General features: G+C 40.0%; 1 protein-coding gene across 2 annotated transcripts in view; it reads right to left on the bottom strand.

The window, feature by feature from the left end:
* Positions 1-20,876, bottom strand: part of kiaa1109 (KIAA1109 ortholog) — a 298,241-nt gene that overhangs the window by 63,193 nt on the left and 214,172 nt on the right. For both annotated transcript variants that reach the window (XM_055647191.1, XM_055647198.1), the window contains 10 exons: positions 20,281-20,378; positions 19,663-19,857; positions 18,673-18,841; positions 17,119-17,330; positions 14,835-15,033; positions 12,369-12,428; positions 8,352-8,578; positions 5,362-5,492; positions 4,339-4,462; positions 855-964 (listed from right to left, as the gene is read on the bottom strand). In XM_055647191.1, coding sequence (XP_055503166.1) covers positions 855-964; positions 4,339-4,462; positions 5,362-5,492; positions 8,352-8,578; positions 12,369-12,428; positions 14,835-15,033; positions 17,119-17,330; positions 18,673-18,841; positions 19,663-19,857; positions 20,281-20,378 — 1,525 coding nt within the window. The remainder of the gene's footprint in view (positions 1-854; positions 965-4,338; positions 4,463-5,361; positions 5,493-8,351; positions 8,579-12,368; positions 12,429-14,834; positions 15,034-17,118; positions 17,331-18,672; positions 18,842-19,662; positions 19,858-20,280; positions 20,379-20,876) is intronic.

Here is a 20,876-nt window from a genome sequence, read left to right as displayed (position 1 = left end):
AGAGATGCTGCCGGTCCCGCTGAGTTACTCCAGCTTTGTGTCCATCTTCAAATGACGTCACGCGCTCCAGACGGCTGTGCGTACGCATGGAATCGCGCCCGACCTTCGCGGGACCGTCTCGGCTCAACGCGACCACGAGGTCGCGTAATTTGCGTGCCAAGGACACGTAAGTGGGACAGGCCCTTAAGACTTGAGGACCAAATAAAAAGGGAAAGGTTGGGCAGGACCCAAGGGCCTGAGCTACAGGAAAAGGTTGGTCAGGCTGGCATTTTATTGCTTGGAGCACATGAAACTCAGAGGTGATAGAGGAAATATATAATAGGAACCCGAGGAGCAATGTTTTCACTCAGAGGGTGGTGGGTGTATGGAAAGAGCTGCCAGAGGCCGTAGCTGAGGCAGGAATTATAACAGCATTTAAAAAATACTTGGACAGGTACATGAAAAGGAATGGTTTAGAGGAATATGGGTCAACTGCAGACAAACCGTACTAGCTTAGATGGGGCATCTTGGTCGACATGGATGACTGAAAAGTTGTTTATCCCCAAACCAGAGGGTAAAATCAAATACCCTGCCTGGCTATTCTGCTAGCTTAAATTAGAATAAATAACCAAAGACATTATTAAAAGAAAAAATTCCAGTATCTTAAAAAAAATCCTCAGCAAGTTTAAAAAAAAAATCAAATGAATCGTTCATTTATTGCCTTGGTCTTCATTCTGTGGATGAAACCAGTTTGTCTGCATAACTGCAGTGACTGCACTTTAAAATGCAATTCATTGAATCTGATCCAAAATGTTGCACAAATTCGAAAAGTCTACCAAATTACAAAAAACATTAACAGGAAACATGCATTTCACCTGCTCCTTTCTGGTCTTCTCAAAGGTGGTCGTCCAGCAGACGAGATACTTTTTGATCTGTTGTAGCTAGGCTTATAGCCTAGACCCCATTTATCCTTAAGAGACGCAGCCTACAAAAACCATAAATGTTCGTAAATTTTGGAAATACATTGAAATAAACAAAACAGATATAAGGTGATGTGGTTACACATTTTATGAACTGTTGTCATCCCATGTTTTAACTTGAAGTTGACCATGTACGTTAAACTAACACTATCTAAGACAAGACAGTCTGAAGAAGGGTTTCGGCCCGAAACGTCGCCTATTTTCTTCGCTCCATAGGTGCTGCTGCACCCGCTGAGTTTCTCCAGCAATTTTGTGTACCTTCGATCTTCCAGCATCTGCAGTTCCTTCTTGAACACTATCTAAGACAAACCTATTCTCTGCTTTCTAATGTTAACTCCAATGTTCTGTGTTAGTTAAATCTTGCACACAAACCTAAACATTATTTAATATTCACACGGTGCATTGAGAAGCCTAGGAGTCCTTATTCACTGATACTCTTGTGTGAAATGTAACTGCTGTAGCTCACCATCCTGGTGGAAGTTCAAGCACAAGCACGCATGCAGATTTTTGCCATTAATTTCTAATTTTCTTTTCAAAATGTCTTTGTTTGAATTCTTGTTTAGCTTTTACCTGATTAGATAAATTATGTAGCTTTAAATGGGTATGGGGGAGTGTGTGTGTGTAAAACTAATACATCTACTGTATAAAAATCCCCTTCCCTAATGCCTACTATTAATTTATCCAGTCCCTTTTAGACTGCCTTTTCAGTTGCAAGCCGAATCTCAAATAAAGAAAAACGTTTTTTTCCATTTCGGAGCTGAAACTGAATTCTATTCTTCCAACCAGTCCGTGGGTCACATGACTACTTTTGAGGAGAGATACTGTCCACACAAACTAAAATATCGAACAAAATAAAGGGGTGGCACAGTTGCGCATTGCTAGTGTTGCTGCCTTAGAGCGCCAGAGACCTGCGTTTGATCCTGACGGTGGGTGCTGTCTGAACAGAGTTTGTTCATTCACACTGTGACCACATGGGTTTTCTCCGGGTATTCCGGTTTCCTCTCACACTCCAAAGACATACAGGTTTGTAGGTTAATTGGCTTCAGTAAAATTGTAAATTGTTGGAGATCGGCCGAAGGGTCTGTTTCTGCACTATGCCTTTAAAGTCTCAGATGAATCACAACATTAATTTACAAATTGAGGCCTAAAACCGATGCCTGCCATAAATGTTGCTTCCTTGCTACTGATGTCATCTTCTCTCAACTAAGCCCATACACAGTCAGATTGAATAAAATCCTGCTAAATGTTCAAGATGGTGGTGTGGCGGCGCCTATCGGCAGCGGCTTGACTGCAGTCCGTCTGTCTTTTAAACATTTTTTTGTCTCGTTAAATGTATGTCTTGACTCTAGTTTCTTTAGCTGTGTATATGTGGGGGGTTGGGAGGGGGGGTGGGGGAAACCGTTAATCTCTTCCCTGTACGGGGACCCGACTTTTTCCCTGTCGGGTCTCCGGAGTCGTTGGGCCTAACATCGTGTAGCCGGTGGTGGCCTCCGACAGGAACCAACGTGAGGGCTCCTCTCACGGAGCCTGCAGACTCACCATCGCAGAGCTGGCCAACTTCGGAGCGGGAAGAGCTGTGGTGGCGCACGGCTGCAACCCGACTTCGGAGCTTCGGAAGCTCCGGCCGCAGATACATCGGGAGCTCCAGGTCCCTGGTGGGAGGCCGCTTTTCGGAGCTCCCGCAACAGCAACTTCCCCCGCTGGAATCGCGGGGTTTAAAGGATTCGGAGCGGGGCCTAATATCGCCCGGCGTGGCTTCAACGGCCACAGGACTTACCATCGCCCTCCGGGGGCTTTAACATCAGGAGCCCCAATTTGCCTCAACGTTGCAGTTGGACTGCTGGACCACGGGACAAGAACAAAGGGATGAGATAAGACTGCCTTCCATCACGGTGAGGAGATGTTGGAGATCCACTGTGATGGATGTTTGTGTAAACTGTGTTAAGTGGGGGTCTTGTTTTTTTTTTGTAATGTAAGACTGTAGAAAATGCAGTTTCGTTCAAACCAAGCTGTTTGAATGACAATAAAAGGCATTCTATTCTATTCTATGTCATACTTCCCATTTGTTTCATAACAAATATTTTCACCTCAAGAATATTGTACAGTCTAGCTGACATTCTGCAGTGTTGAAATTCTTGCATATACTCACCCTGCTTACATTTCAACTCCAATTTACCTTACGATCCTGGGATCATCCAAGTTTACGTCTAACTTGTTTTAACTGTATGTATATAATCAGACTCTATGTACTGATTTGCTATCATTACTATAATCACTGAATGCAATATTTCCAGTCCTCTGATGTCAAACTCTCCAAAGGTTGACAATTTCAACTCTGACAATCTGTGGTCAATTCTGCTGTTATCATCTGATAAGTCATCATTTGAATGGAGAAAGCAGTAATATAATATTCAAACACCAACTGTTGGAATGAAACTTAACCCACTGGCAATCAAATATGTCTGTGTGAAGCGTGAATTGTTTCTAAGGAACATAAATTTACAAGACTGACATTCAGGAACTGATAGGCTGGCAAACTTTAAAAAATGCCTTTGATAGTGAACTAATGTAATTAATGCATTGATACTGCCTGAATATATGTGACTGTTCCCAATTTATCTAACTCCTTCACAGTCTATCTAATTCCATATTCATAGACATAGAAAATAGGTGCAGGAGTAGGCCATTCGGCCCTTCGAGCCTGCACCACCATTCAATATGATCATGGCAGATCATCCAACTCAGTATCCTGCACCTGCCTTCTCTCCATACCCCCTGATCCCCTTAGCCACAAGGGCCACATCTAACTCCCTCTTAAATATAGCCAATGAACTGGCCTCAACTATCTTCTGCGGCAGAGAATTCCAGAGATTCACCACTCTCTGTGTGAAAAAAGTTTTCCACATCTCGGTCCTAAAAGATTTCCCCCTTATCCTTAAACTGTGACCCCTTGTTCTGGACTTCCCCAACAAGTCACCTTGCAGCCTCCCAGCATCCTCCTCACAGCTAACACTGCCCCCCAGCTGTGTGTCATCCGCAAACTTGGAGATGTTGCATTAAATTCCCTCGTCCAAATCATTAATATATATTGTAAATAGCTGGGGTCCCAGCACTGAGCCTTGTGGTACCCCACTAGTCACTGCCTGCCATTCTGGAAAGGAACTGTTTACTCCTACTCTTTGCTTCCCGTTTGCCAGCCAGTTCTCTATCCACATCAATACTGAATCAATACATCAACACACACAATTAAATCACAGACCACTGTATAAAATACCCAACAGGAATACCAAATGGATAAATAGTAATCATGTGTATGTCTTTGCATAGACAGTTTCTATGTAAAAACGGACGAAAATTCATTAGCTGCTAATTTGCTCACCCTCATGCTCGATCGACGTAGTTTTTTGCGAACATCTCGGCGAATATCGTTAACTGCAACGGATTCTAATTGCTGATAACGTTGAATTTCTTGGTTTATTGTTCCTTCACTTGCACCAAGCTTTCTATAATAATTTAAATATTTTATTAATTCAACCGTATTGAACCAGTTTTAGATTGTTTGCTTCTTAATCAGTTCTTTGAGACAACCTTTGTGCTCAATGTTATATGAAAATATATTTCCTCATAATTTGCCAAATGTTATTTGAAATGTATATAAGGCAAGTAGATGGAATAGCTAGATATAATTTCAAGTAGAAACATACCATGGAGAAAATATGAATAAAAATTGATATGAAAACATTGCATTGTCCAATAGCAACTTTATCAATCAAAATTGTGTAAAAATCATGAGAGGAATAGATCGGGTAGATATACAGAATCTTTTGCCCAGAGTAGGGGAATTGAGGACCAGAGGACATATGTTCAAGGTGAAGGGGAAAAGATTTAATAGGAATCAGGGGGGTAACTTTTTCCACACAAAGGGTGGTGGGTGTATGGAACAAGCTGCCAGAGGAGGTAGTTGAGGCTGGGACTATCCCAACATTTAAGAAACAGTCAGACAGGTACATGGATAGGACAAGTTTGGAGGGATATGGACCAAGCACAGGCAGCTGGGACTAGTGTAGCTGGGCCATGTTATCCAGTGCAGGCTAGTTGAGCCGAAAGGCCTGTTTTCACACTTTATCACTCTATGACTAAAATCTTTCTTTTTTTTGTTAATATAAAAGATACTTTAGTGTATTGATTTTGTCACATGCTTGAAAATTATGCATATTAATACTTTTATTTTGGATAAATATTGTACATTTCAAATTTTAATCAGAGATGAAAATTGAAAATAAAGCATTTAAAATATATTTTGACATATTGATCGTCTGATTATATATAGTTTGATACCTTTGCAAAGGCAAAAGATTGAAAGATAGATAGGTTGTAAAGATTTGTAATAATAGCTACATACTTTAGGTCATCGATAACTTTAGCTTGTTCATTTAATTCCCTGATATCCACCAAACGTTTGACAAACTTTCTTCCCCTTCCATCTGCGGTTTGGCTCCCAGCAATACCCTGTCTTCGATAGTCATTGGTTTCCTATAGAAGAAACAGAGAGATCAGAACTCTCTCACTGAATCTAATGAGAAATTCTGTTATTTTACCTCGCGTAACTTAATATTCCATCACAACGTAAACAGCATAGCCAGAAAACAGCCAGAAAAAGCAGCCTACCAGAGGACTGGGAGAAATTCAGAGTCCAGCAGAGGAGGACAAAGGGCTTAATTAGGAAAGGGAAACTGGATTATGAAAGAAAACTGGCAGGGAACATAAAAACTGACTGCAAAAGTTTTTACAGATATGCGAAGAGAAAAAGATTTGTTAAAACAAATGTAGGTCCCTTGCAGTCAGAAACAGGTGAATTGATCATAGGGAACAAGGACATGGCAGACCAATTGAATAATTACTTTGGTTCTGTCTTCACTAAGGAAGACATAAATAATCTGCCGGAAATAGCAGGGGACCCGGGGGTCAAATGAGATGGAGGAACTGAGTGAAATCCAGGTTAGCCGGGAAGTGGTGTTAGGTAAATTGAATGGATTAAAGGCCGATAAATCCCCAAGGCCAGATAGGCTGCATCCCAGAGTACTTAAGGAAGTAGCCCCAGAAATAGTGGATGCATTAGTGATAATTTTTCAAAACTCTTTAGATTCTGGAGTAGTTCCTGAGGATTGGAGGGTAGCTAATGTAACCCCACTTTTTAAAAAGGGAGGGAGAGAGAAAACGGGGAATTACAGACCAGTTAGTCTAACATCGGTAGTGGGGAAACTGCTAGAGTCAGTTATTAAAGATAAGATAGCAGCACATTTGGAAAGTGGTGAAATCATTAGACAAAGTCAGCATGGATTTATGAAAGGTAAATCATGTCTGACGAATCTTATAGAATTTTTCGAGGATGTAACTATTAGAGTTGATAAGGGAGAACCAGTGGATGTGTTATATCTGGACTTTCAGAAGGTTTTCGACAAGGTCCCACATAAGAGATTAGTAAACAAACTTAAAGCACACGGTATTGGGGGTTCAGTATTGATGTGGATAGGCAAGCAGGAAGCAAAGAGTAGGAGTAAACGGGTCCTTTTCAGAATAGCAGGCAGTGACTAGTGGGGTACCGCAAGGCTCAGTGCTGGGATCCTAGCTATTTAATATATATTAATGATTTGGACGAGGGAATGAATGCAACATCTCCAAGTGCGGATGACACGAAGCTGGGGAGCAGTGTTAGCTGTGAGGAGGATGCTAGGAAGCTGCAAGGTGACTTGTATAGGCTGGGTGAGTGGGCAAATGCATGGCAGATGCAGTATAATGTGGATAAATGTGAGGTTATCCACTTTGGTGGCAAAAACAGGAAAGTAGACTATTATCTGAATGGTGGCCGATTAGGAAAAGGGGAGATGCAACGAGACCTGGGTGTCATGGTACACCAGTCATTAAAAGTAGGCATGCGGGTGCAGCAGGCAGTAAAGAAAGCGAATGGTTTGTTAGCTTTCATAGCAAAAGGGTTTGAGTATAGGAGCAGGGAGGTTCTACTGCAGTTGCACAGGGTCTTGGTGAGACCACACCTGGAGTATTGCATACAGTTTTGGTCTCCTAATCTGAGGAAAGACATTCTTGCCATATAGGGATTACAGAGAAGGTTCACTAGACTGATTCCTGGGATGTCAGGACTTTCATGTGAAGAAAGTCTGGATAGACTCGGCTTGTACTCGCTAGAATTTAGAAGATTGAGGGGGGATCTTATAGAAACTTACAAAATTCTTAAGGGGTTGGACAGGCTAGATGCAGGAAGATTGTTCCCAATGTTGGGGAAGTCCAGAACAAGGGGTCACAGTTTAAGATAAGGGGGAAATCTTTTAGGACCGAGATGAGAAAAACATTTTTCACACAGAGAGTGGTGAATCTCTGGAATTCTCTGCCACAGAAGGTAGTTGAGGCCAGTTCATTGGCTATATTTAAGAGGGAATTAGGTGTGGCCCTTGTGGCTAAAGGGGTCAGGGGGTATGGAGAGAAGGCAGGTACAGGATACTGAGTTGGATGATCAGCCATGATCATATTGAATGGCGGTGCAGGCTCGAAGGGCCGAATGGCCTACTCTTGCACCTATTTTCTATGTTTCTATATAAAAATAGAAACAAATGTTTTTGCTTGAAATTGCTTCAATCTAGGATTTAATTATGTAGTTAGAACAGATATAAAACACACGGATTAATTTTTTAAATGTTGATAATATTTGTAAATATTATGCATGGTGAGATGTTTTAATTTATATATTTTGCTAGGGTCTGATGGAGGATGAGACTCAGATATACTGCAAGAATAGAATAGCGCAGATTAAAGAACATGCTTGCAAGTCATCGCCCCAAATAAAAGTTTAATAAATTTGAGAATTATTATGTTTCAATGTACATCGCAACTAAAACAGGATATACAAGGATCTGCAGATGCTGATTAAGGGTCGGGACTCTTCTTCAGACTGAAAAAGGGTGCAGACCCGAAACATAACCTTTCCATGCTCTCCAGAAATACTGCCTGACCTGCTGAGTTAATAAAGCAGAATAATTTGTTTTAGCCATTTCTGGACTTCAATTAAATATGTAAATTCTAATTATCGTTCACTACAAATTCAAATAGGAGTTTCCAGTTGACATATTTAGGATGAATGGTCCCACGTATTATTATTGCCAGTGTTCAAATGTAATGCAACTTATCCAAACATCAAAGCTACCGATCCATAAGCAGCAATATTGAGTTGGCAAATATTTTAAAATATATGCCAACTCAATTATCCTTTTGCATGAGGCACAAGTCAATAAGAAATCCAACACTTCATGGTTTATGTAGGAGAAGGGAATTAATGATTAAGATTTTCAATACAACGTTTCATAACATTGATTCACTTACGGCCATGATGGTGGGAGACATGGTGTCAGGTTCATCCTCGTCTGTAATGTCAACATTGTTGACTGAGTTTAGGTCAGCAATATCATCACTTTCTTCCTCGCCAGTCAAAGTTGTCATTGTGTTACCCAAGGCACTGAGTCTTTTCCCTATGTTAGGATCCATGTGCACATCAATACCGCACATTTTCCATAAAATATTTAATGTCCAGGTTCCTGCACTACTACTGTCTAAAAGGAAGAAGAATAGGCATAGCCTTATCAAATTAATATATTCATAGAGAGTAAAGCAAAATGACAAGGAATTTTACTTAAACATCTGAGAAATGTTATTCTAAATTAATTTGATCTAAACATAAGTTCATAAGTGATAGGGGCGGAATTAGGCCATTCAGCCCATCAAGTCTTCTCCACCATTTAATCATGGCTATCTCTCCCCCTCGATCCCATTTTCCTGTCTCTTTCCCATAACCCCTGACACCCATACTAATCAAGAATGTATCTACAGTACCCTCCATAATGTTTGAGACAAAGACCCATCATTTATTTATTTGCCTCTGTACTCCACAATTATGTATACTATGTATAAGCACAGCTGTAATTTCTACATGGTGAAACCAAAATGTATAAAAATGACCTTTAATAAAGTCTGACAATGTGCACTTTAACCACATGTGATTTTTTTCTATTACATATCACAAATTGTGGAGTACAGAGGCAAATAAATAAATGATGGGTCTTTGTTCCAAACATTATGTAGGGCACTGTATCTCTGCCTTAAAAATATCCATTGACTTGACCTTCACACCCTTCTGTGGCAATGAATTCCACAGATTGACCACCATCTGACTAAAAATGACCACCTAACCTCAGAATAAGGTCCTGGACACTCCCACTATGGAAACATCCTCTCAACATCTACTGTATCAGTCTGAAGAAGGGTTTTGGCCAGAAACGTTGCCTATTTCCTTCGCTCCATAGATGCTGCTGCACCCGCTGAGTTTCTCCAGCACTTTTGTCTACTCTATCCAGACCTTTTACTTTTCGGTAAGTTTCAATGAGGACCGCCCTCATCATTCTAAACTCCAGCGAGAACAGGCACAGAGCCATCAAATACTCATCATATTTTAATCCAATCATCACCGGGATCTTTTGTGTAAATCTCCACTGGAGCCTCTCCAATGCCAGCTCATTCCTCCTCAGATTATGGGCCCAATACTGCTCACAATACTCCAAATGTGGTCTGACCTGTGTCGTATAAAGACTCAGAATGACATCCCTACTTTTACATTCTAGTCCCCTTGAAATGAATGTTAACATTGCATTTGCCTTTCTTACTATCGATTCAACCAGAAAATGGACTATTTGGGAATCCTGCACCTGCATTCCCAAGTCCCTTTGCATCTCTGATTTGTGAATCCTCTCCCCATTTAGAAAATAGTCTATGCCTTTGTTCCTACTCCCAAAGTGCGCACCTGTACTATTTGCTACGTTGTATTCCATCTGCCACTTCTTTACCAATTCATCCACACTGTCCAAGTCCTTCCGCATACTCTCTGCTTTCTCTGCACTACTTGCCCTTCCACCTGTCTTCGTATCATCCACAAACTTGGCCACAAATCCATTATCCAAATGATTGATATACCACGTGATCAGCAGTGGACCCAACACTGACCCCTGCGAAACACCACTAGTCACTGGTAGCCAACCAGAGAAAGCCCACTTTATTCCCACTCTTTCCCTTCTGCCATTCAGCCAATCCTCTATCCATGCTAGTATCTTCCCTCTCATGCCATGGGCTCTCATCTTATATAGCAGCCTCACATGCCATTGGCACCTTATCAATGCTCTTCATGCCATGGGCTCTCATCTTATATAGCAGCCTCACATGTGGCACCTTATCAATGCTTCTAAAAATCCAAGTGCACAACATCCAATGACTCTCCTTTGTGCATCCTGCTATTTACTTCCTCAGAGAATTCCAACAGCATAGTCAGGCAAGAAACCCAACCCTGTAGATTCAACCACTGGCTGGACAGATGAGAAGTTTTGGATGTGCACTCTTTCCAGCATTTTACTGAGCATCTATATGCTCCCAAAAAAGGGACATCGTTTTCTGTAAATCTCCATTTTGAGCAGTCATGGGCCAGGGATTGATATTCTGCACTGATATTCCATTTTACTCAAGGACACTATGAGGATCCCTTGAAGCCACTTCCATTCTCCAGGTAATTGCTTGACCTGATGGAGCTCAGAACAGAGTCCCTGTTTCAATTGTCTGGTAAAAGGGGTGCAAATGACTTGGCTTGTCCTTCAGAGGTATAATTAGGGCCTCTGTACTGGGAACACTGGTTAGAATGGAATGTTAGTTCATTTATTCTGCCAGTAGATTTGGAGAATATTGCTGGGAGTGTTGAGAAATCGCTGCAGTAGTTATAGGGGCTAGCTACATGGAGTGCTGTACCACTGAAGGTACAGGCAGGAATAACTGGTGCTCCACAGATGACAGGACACCGGTGATTGAGGGTTTGGTCTTCAAACACGCGTTTTCTAAAAAGCTATACTGTTGCACTTAGGCATTGGTGAATTTCACCATTCATACCTGCCCTCATTAGGCATTGTCTCCCGACATGTGGAAAGTGCTCCACATTTTCCAGCGTCTCATCATGAACTTTCACTATTCGAGGATGATTTTCTATAGTGGGGCGAGTTGGCAGAACACCTTTGTTTTGCAGATGTTGCCTGTAATGGTTTGTTTTCAAATTTAAGCATGCGGATACATGATCTGCATCCTGCAGCTTAATGGCTGAATTTAGACTGCCCTTAATTTATACTAAGAATTACACAAAAGAGATGATTCAACCTAAGGAGGGTCTCGACCCAAAACGTCACACATTCCTTCTCTCCAAAGATGCTGCCTGTCCCACTTACTCCAGCAATTTGTGTCTACCCAGGCTATTCAACTAATTTGTTCTATGCCAGCTCCCATACTTACCTTTATCACTGAAACCTATCCCCTCTCATACATCCCCATAAATTTCTCCCTGATTCATTTTGCCATTAATCTATAATAAGGGATAGTTTGTAGTCACTGATTAATCTTAATAGTTAGGGTGTAGGAGGAATCTGGAGCATCCAGAGGAAATTTTGACTCACAAATAGATCATGCAACTCCACATATGTGGCAACAAGAGTGGGATCTAATCAAGCACTAACTGCTGCACGACTATGCTCCCCACCATAGTATTTGCCAACTATTGTGTATATTAACTCCACCCCGGCAGGAAGCTTTTTGGAGATGAGATGCAGTACTGCTGATAAAGATTGACGGAAGTACTGGGACAGTGATGGGGTCTTGTTAGACACTCAACTGCCATACAATTGGGTCTGTTATAGACTTGTTGATTAAGACTACACTTGTAAGCAATCTTGTAGCAGAGCAGCCACGTTAGATATAATGGTGCTTGAACTAAGTTTCTATTAACCATGTTAAATTTGGTGTTAACAGTCTCTGCGCCCAACAGAGAAGCATGTTGATCCTGGAATACGTCAGTCATTACTCCACCCTGAAAGCTATGTGGCATCTCTGCCTCTTTCTATGATAGGTAAAGGTATCATCATCTTACAATACCAATGTTTTCACCTGCCACTATCTTTCACTTACCAGAAAACCCCTATTGTTACGATGCATGTTGATTTAGTACATTGCAAGCTGCCTTAAATAATGAGCTGATGAAAGTTTCAAGCTGTAGTTTTGTATTAATATGTTCGATTTAAAATAAATCTATGTTTTGATTGCTTTAGGTGTGCCTAGTTTTTACAGGATTCATTACATGCTGCATGAAATTAGTAATATTAATAACTCACGATTAAATCTACAAATACTCTTTGTCATAGTGTTGCTCATATTATCATCATTCACGTACAATTATTTTCAGTAACATTTAACATTTAGCACTTTAACATTCCAATAGTATCTTATGTTGGTTGCTCGCTATAATTTAGTGAGAAAATTAATTACCTGCTGAAGCCAGCCCAGCCGTGCGTGAACATACTTCATATGTCCCATCTGGTACCACACCTGTTAAATCATTTAGAAATATCAAAATCAAATTAGCATTCCTGGTTGACACTTAACCCAGCTGGATGTCTAGTTGGAGTCCAGACGGCAAAGAGGCAATAGAAACTGGTAAACGTACAGTGGTAATTTGAATAACAATCCTGCGAGCATTCACCTGAATAGAAAGTATGCAGGAAACAGTGAGCAACAGCCATAATGGCACAAAAAACAACTTGGAGTTATATGTAAACACTGATGACCAACAATTGGAAAAAAATTGAAAATTGAAAATTAAAAAATGCCTCCAAGTTGTGCAGAGACAATAGTTGCCTGTTAATTAAAATCTACAACACAGAAACAGGCCACTTTGTGATCGTTATTAAGCTCCACACATCTCCACCTATTTTATTCACTTCGTTTTCCCCCAACAGTATATTGCATTAATTATTTTTAATGTATTCTTCTCAGATATACGTCCACTTATCTCAACCGTGATGTATTTTCATATTCCAGGAAACGTTTCCCTGAATTCCATGTTCATTTTATTTAATGCTTATCTTGCATTTATGGTCCATCAAATTAAGGGCTTGCTGAACAGATGACCAAAATCTGACAATCAAATCCTTTCTATAACTCTGTATTATCACTCGTATTCTTTCTTAATGGATGAGTACAAAATATCCCAAGGCACTTCCATAAGTTTAGGCAAGTCTTCCCAGTCCATTAACCAATGGACATATGAAGTATGGAACATATGAAGTCAATGGGACATATGAAGTATACCTCAGCCAAAGTTACCCGAGATTGATTATCTGGTGTTATCACATTGGTTCTATTGAACTTGCTGTATGCAAATTAGCTTAATTATTACAGTAATAATATTTCAAAAGGATTGTTGCAATTACATTGTTGTGTCCCCAATTCAAGAAGAGGCACAAAATACAACTTCCTGACTTGGAAATATATTGCCGGTCCTTCATCATTGCTCGATCTAAATCCTTAAACTCCCAAACCAACAAACCTGAGGGAGTACCTTCACTAAATGTACTGGAGCAGTTCATGGTGGCCACCCACCACCAACATCTCAAGGGTAACTAGGCTTGGGCAATAAATGCTGGTATGCCAGCAATACACAAATATTGAAAATCAGTAAAGATGAAGCCCAGATCCTGTGAGCAGGAAGATATGAATGCAAGTCTCCTATTCATATCCGAATGACATGTAAATCGGCTTTCGAAAAAATACTTTCAAGAATAAGAGAATGTGAGCATGAATTTGGAAATAGCAATTGATGAGGTCAAGTGTGCATAACTGCAGTGCATTGGAAAAAGGGGGCAGCACCAGAAGAAATGATCTAGTCAGAGGGAATAATGAGGAAAGTTAAGTGAACAACAGTTTAGTGGGAATGGAAAAGAGGTAAAACAGAGATAGGTCTTTTGATGAGATTGCCCTGGAGAGTACAAGAAATGGAAGGTAGAAGCAGCCCAAGAGACTGCAGGATTAAGGAAAAGGCGAGGAAGTCAAGGGTTTAGTCATGGGCACAAGGAACTGCAGGTGCTGATTTACAAAAAAAAAGTTCCTTGTGCCCACCACTAAATCATTGATTTACATCAAGGGTCAGACAGCATCTCTAGAGAATATGGATATGTAACGTTTCGAGTTGGGTCCTCTCTTTGAACTGCTTATGGTGAGGGAGTTAGAAAGTTTGAAATGAGGTGGGGGTCGGGATAAAGCCTGGCAAGCGATAGGCAGATATAAGCAAGGGTTTTTTGATTGGTAGATGTTGAACAAAGGCCAGAGATGAGTAAACAAAAGATGTGAGATTAGGATAGAAGAAGCAAATCATGAAGCTAGATGAAGGAATGTAAATGGAAATGAGTGCAAATCCAAGTGGGCACAGGGAGGAGTGGAATAGAATAAAATAGGGTGGGATGGATTATGTTGGAAATGAAGAGGAAATAAATGAGTGGATAGATACCATGATGAAGAAATGCATAACCTTTACCTTATTTTAGACGATAGGACAGAGCACGGAAGTGCAGGGGTGGAGGGAGGAAGGCACAAGGGTACATATCTTGGATAGATGATGGTAGCAATGACAGCTCAGGCTTTGCCTTGTTCATTACATCTTTGAGCCATTGTACCATTGTTGCTATATTCACCAAAACAGGCAGAGTTTAAGACTGATCAAAACAAGTTTTTTTCCCCCTTACTCTCCATATAGCATTTTCAAAGGGTTTTGTTGCAGTTTATATTTCAATAACAAGGAATCAATAAAATCAGTGTTTGATAATTATGTAACAACATTTGCATTGATCGACTTCAACAAACACTATTTGTCCACTTTCTTTATGGACTTTTCACGATGGCGGACGTGGTTAGGAAAGGAGAAATTGTGATGGTTATTATTATTATGATGACACTTACAAGCATTCATAACAAGATCGCCCTGAAGTTCGGGTTTCCAGTCATCCCAGCTAGTTTCAAACCCATCCGCGAATCGTATGCAGAAATTTTTGAAATGACCTTTGCTCACTAGGGATTCAGACGAGCAAGCGGTGATCAAGGTGCTCTCAATTGTGAGCACCATAGCTGAGCCAGGATCAAAGTCAATGGCGTGATTAGCCTGCCGAGATATGTTGAAGAAATATAGAGTTAATGCTCCATTGATAATTATCTAGCAAAGCAAAAGATATGTGAACGGTTTCTAATAATATTAAAGTTTTAACCAAGTATGATGCTCCAAATAATGGAAATAATTGAAAACGTTATTGGAAAACAAATACTTCTATCTTCAAGAGAGTCCTGAAGGTACTGAAACCTTTGATTTAAACCAGTATCTGCAGTTCTTTCCTACAGTTAGGTACTGGTTTCTTTAATGGATTGCTGAAGGAAATAACATTAAAATCATTTTTACATTTAGTTTTAAAGCAATATTGATAAATGTGTCAAAGCATAAACAATAATACATGTAGGTTTAAAGCAATAATTCACATATGCCAGGAGATTGCAGGCAGCTGCAAGACTAATTGGGTTGTCATAGTCGGAGATTTTAACTTTGCCAAAATAGACTAGGACTGTCAAAGTGCCCACATTCACACAGGGTGGAATTTGTCAATTGTGTTCAGGAACATTTCCCTCAGGCAATATGTAGAGCATCCTATGAAGGAGAAGGCAAAGCTTGATCTAATCTTCGGAAATTGGGCAGGGCAAGTGACTGAAGTGTCTGTGGGGAAGCTTTTTGTGACCAGTGACCACAGTTCTATTAGCTTTAAGATAGTTAGAGATAAAAAACAGGGCAGCCCAACAAGTTTAAATTCTGAAGGTACACAAAAATGCTGGAGAAACTCAGCGGGTGCAGCAGCATCTATGGAGCGAAGGAAATAGGCAAAGTTTCGGCCCGAAACGTTGCCCATTTCCTTAGCTCCATAGTTGCTGCTGCACCCGCTGAGTTTCTCCAGCATTTTTGTGTACCTTCGATTTTCTAGCATCTGCAGTTCTTTCTTAAACAAAACGTTTAAATTCTGAATTGGGTCAAGGCTAAATGTGATGGTTATTAGACAGGAACGTGCTGTAGAGTTGAGTTGCAGGCTAAAGAACGTTCAGAAGGTGGGATGCTTTTAAAAGTGTGATAACATGGGCTCAGGGCATGCATGTTTCTGTTAGGGTGAAGAGCAAAGCAGATGGAAATAATGAAGCCTTGATGACAAGAGAAATTGAGGTTTTGGTCAGGAAAAAGGAGGCGGCATGGGACAAGTTTAGGCAGCTGAGATCAAGTGTATCCCTTGAATTGTTTTGGGATACTTAAGGAAAACAGAAGGACAAAAAGGGGGCAGGAGATAGCTCTGGCACATAATATTAAGGAAAATCCAAAGAGATGTTATGTACATTAAGGGAACAAGGGTACCTCCGGTGGGAATAGAGGCTCATAGAATCCAAAATGGTCATTTGTGTGTGGAGCCACAGGAGTTGGGCAAGATCCTTCATGAGTATTTCTACTGTTTTTACTGTGGGGAAAGATACAAGACTGGGGGAAATGGGACAGTTAATAGAGATGTTTTGAGGACAGTTCGTAATACAGGCGAGGACATCCTAAGGCGAATGAAAATAGATAAATCTCCCGGGCTTGATCAGACATATCAGAGATATATGTGGGAACTAAACAAATTTCAGGAGCCCTGGCTGAGATAAATGAATCATCAATTGACACGTACGTATGAGGTGCCGGAAGACTGGGGGGTGGCTAATGTTGCGCCTCTATTGAGCCTAGCGGTCATTTTAAAAAACAATGGGAACTTAAAACAAAGCTAAATCATAAAATTCTCATTGATCCCAGGTTGATCTGAGTGAATTGTCTATTCTAACTAGAGTGAATTTGGGGCGAATTTGAGCAAGTAGCTTCAAAAGTCTTGGATTGGGGAAAATACATTTCATGATACACATGGCCACATGGACAGTATTAGAGGATGACTAACTCCCAAGCTGCTGTGAGCAGTAAAAACGGCAAGCGTGGAACATCCAGCGTGGAAATATGCCCTTCGGCACAATTTCCTCCGCCGACCAACGTGCCCCATCTAAACTCACCCCGCCTGCCTGCTTTTGATCCATATCCTTCTAAACCCACCATATCCATGCAACTGTCTGAATGAAATATCGATTATTAATATTGTACAAACTAGCAAATTGATAAATCACAGCAGAAACACAATACCTGGATAGTATTGGTGATTGGTAAACAAATGCCCAAATCATTCACAGTCAACTGCAAAAAGAGTGTGCCAAATGCTTGAGCAGAGGTCTGTTGGATTCCAGGCAACTTGTCAACAACTTCCTTAGTAGCAACGTGAATGTCCTTGTGTAACGCCATTCGCTGTTCATTCCAGTTGTCATAGGCAGCTTTGTAGTTGAGCCAAAAAAATACAGCTTCAAATGGGAACAAAAGATTCATTGATTAAATTGATCAATTACAATCAAATTAAAATATCTTTTGCAATTTTTTTTAATTGATTTTCCAATTCTAAGGAAGATTCTAATTTAAGAAAAATGGAATTTACTACTCTCAAAATGGAGGGGGATGAGAGTTAATACCTAGTTTAATTGTGCGTTTCTTAGTATTAAGAAAATACGAGATGTCGGGTATAGCTTTTTTACAATATAGCCATGGCTTTACTGCAATATGATTAAGTGTTTACTTTCTCAAAACAATCCAACCAATATTCAGTATCAAAATATTTGATCTGAGATTAAAGATTTCACATTTGAGGACATATACTGGCTCATTTTTCCACAAAATTTGCTGCAGTTGTTGATAATGCTATTTTGGTCAGATTTTTGACATAACCATCTTTCATTTTCGGCATTCTATTACAGAAATTACCATGATTTATTTCAGCGAAGTTGCCATCGTTTCTATCATTTATATTCTTTCTCTCCACTCTTTAAAATTGATTCTTATGTTCTGAGCAAATTAATTTTAATAGTTATATAATAAATTATTTGCTTTCAGCCCAGTCATTGCCCTGCCTTATCTCTAACTTACATCATAGCCATCAATTGTATCATTTGATACACTTAAAATTACCATTTCTGTCTGAGCGTTACCTTATCACCTTAATCTCCTTCCAGTCCTGATATCCCTCTGAAATATCTGTACTCTTCCAATTCTGAACCCTTCCACTTCCCCAAATGTAATTGTTCCATATTTGGCACCCATGTCCTTCAGCTGCCAAGACTCTAAGCTCTAGATTTTTTCTCTCAAAACTCTCTTTCAAAGTGCTGTAAATATTCACTTCGTCAGTCAGTGACATGAACCATTAGCTCACTCGGTGTCTCCACAGATGTTGCCCTATCTTCTCCGTATTTTCAACATTTTCTGCCTTTGCTTCTGATTTCCAGCATCAGCAGTTTTTTTTGCTGTTCCTCAAAATCATTTTTCTCTGCCAAGTTTTGGTCATTTATCCTATCGTAATTATGAAAGAAGGAAAGTCTGGGATTTGATGGCAATGGGAAGAGAAGTTGTGGGACTGAAAACACTGGAACGTGGGGGATGCTGGAGAGACAGAACTTTACAACACAGAGGGTCCAGATGACATTGTGAATAAGCACTGTGGGGGACAGGGTGGATAATGGACTGAGACAACATTAAACACAAGCCTTAGGCTGAACAACACCTGCATGAGGAAAGGTAACTTGGATGGGTTAGAGGGGTTTGGAAGTAATAGTAAAAGGGCTTCAACCCTTTTCATCAATAGTTAGAAATTCATACCTCTATCAAAGGCCACAGGTTGTGCATATATTATTGGTCGGCTAAGTGTGATGAGAACAGCTTCTCTATCAAATGCACCACTGATTTCTTCTTGCAGTGCATTTCTTAAACCAATCCGTGTCTTGAAATATGCTACTTGATGAAAATCTGAACCAGCTTCTTCATAGACCTAAAATCAATAAAGGATCATAAAACATAGACAAGGGGAAAATAAATCAGATCGGTAACCAACGACAATATCATACAATGGACAAAGTTAGAGCTGGAGGTCAGGAAATGGCTGCGTGCTTAAGGACAAAAAGAGTGCAGCACAATAACACACACAGAGTTGGGCTGTTCTGAATAACAATGCAAAGGCTTAGCAGTAAGAAATGCCACCAAGATCCAGCAAACCCTGAGATAGACACCACCAAAATGTTTATGAATAGGTATTTTAAGACAAGTGCCAACAAACCAGTTTTTCCTCAGATATCATGCACTGATTGTCAAATACAGCTGATGTTAATTCAGATGTTAAGTCGTGGATTTCAATTGCTCTCCTTTGATAGAAATAACAAGCAGGCCGACTTCATATTGAACATAACTTGAGGGAAAACATGAAATGTCTAAATGTGTAGATGAAGAAAAAAAATTGTCGATCACTGTTTATAACTTTAAGAGCAAAGAGGGTGTTGGAAAATGTTTAGGATCTGTCAAAAGTCACCAGTTCAAGAATCGATAAGCTGAAATGTCATACTCAAATGAATGAATTTGGTAACACCTGTCATTCTTATTCTTAAGCAATATGTTGCATAAAATGCACAGATTAAACAATTTAATGCATTACTTTAAAACAAAAAGCGTTATTTCATCAAGACACATTTTTCTTTTAACATCATTAAATCATATTTAATGCAATACCAGTGGAATATTTAGCATTAGGTGGGATTTACTATATTACAGTTAATTCAGAGCCAAATGGTAAGTATTACTAAATTGATAAATGTGTACCTGATGTTTGACAATTTGTCCTAATGCCAGGTTTAGATCAACCTGACATTTTCCAAACAGTTTCAAATAGCTACTGTTAAGGCCTGCACCGAGCTGCGTCTTAGCTTGGATGCGATTTGACAGCTCCAGTTCAATAAGTCCAGTCTCTAACCTTACAGCTCTCATGGAAGGAGTCGTTGCTGTAACCTGGATACCCTGGACACAAAATGAACACCGTATAAACACTGAAGCACACATTTTTCTTTCTTTTGGGGTCATTCTGCAATCCAACATTTTAACAAAGTCACTCAGCAATTGGTAAGGATCTGCTCCATGAACAAAATGGCACAATTATTATTCTATGATAATAAATCTGCCAGACAACATTTCTGCAGGGATCCATATCCTTTAGCATGACACCATAAGTACAAAAGCCAGATGTTCGATAGCATACAATCTGTGCATTATTTTCTTTGCTGGTGTAAAAGTGAATGAGGCAGAAGACTCAGACATTACTTCTGTCACACTATAATTGGCAGAAGCTGATGTGACATTTTTAAATTATGTTGAAAGACTGGAATTTCAAGATAAATGCAATACAGAATGACACCCATATTTACGATTCAATATTTTCATTACCTTAAATTGTAGATTCAAAGAGTACAGTAAAATTTTGGGCTTTTCTCCATCCATTAAAATATCGTGTTCATTCCATAGTGGTATTGGTTGCTCCCCTCCTGCAGATTGATGTTAACATTCAACATTTGTTACAGGAATATATCAGTGAAAATAGTTTTTACTTCCATGACATTTTCCATGGAAGGCCATATTGCATCTTAGCCACTCGCTAGAAACATGTTTGACATTTTAGTCATGTTTAAACACACAAATTGCATTGCACTTGCTGCTCCCTTCAATGTCACCTCTCTATTATACTCACTCCTTCTCCACTGATTCCTTATTGTCACTCCGCAGCCCTCTTGATATCTCTCACTGCTTCAATCAGCGATCCGCTGTTGTACCTCTCACCACATCTCGGCACTTCTTATGTCATTCCTACACCTGTGCCTACCATTTCTATATCCCACTGTTACATGCTGTGAACCTGTAATGAGCAGAACTGTACTCCACTGTTATGCAGTACAAAACCTCTACCCAACAGTATGATGTACAGTTTATAATGACAGACCTATGCCAGCTGGATTTGACCTGGAGGTGGAATTAGGCCAAGAAGA

This window comes from Leucoraja erinacea, chromosome 1 (assembly GCF_028641065.1).
Source record: "Leucoraja erinacea ecotype New England chromosome 1, Leri_hhj_1, whole genome shotgun sequence".
Classification (NCBI taxonomy): domain Eukaryota; kingdom Metazoa; phylum Chordata; class Chondrichthyes; order Rajiformes; family Rajidae; genus Leucoraja; species Leucoraja erinaceus.
This window is presented reverse-complemented; position numbering and strand designations above follow the sequence as displayed.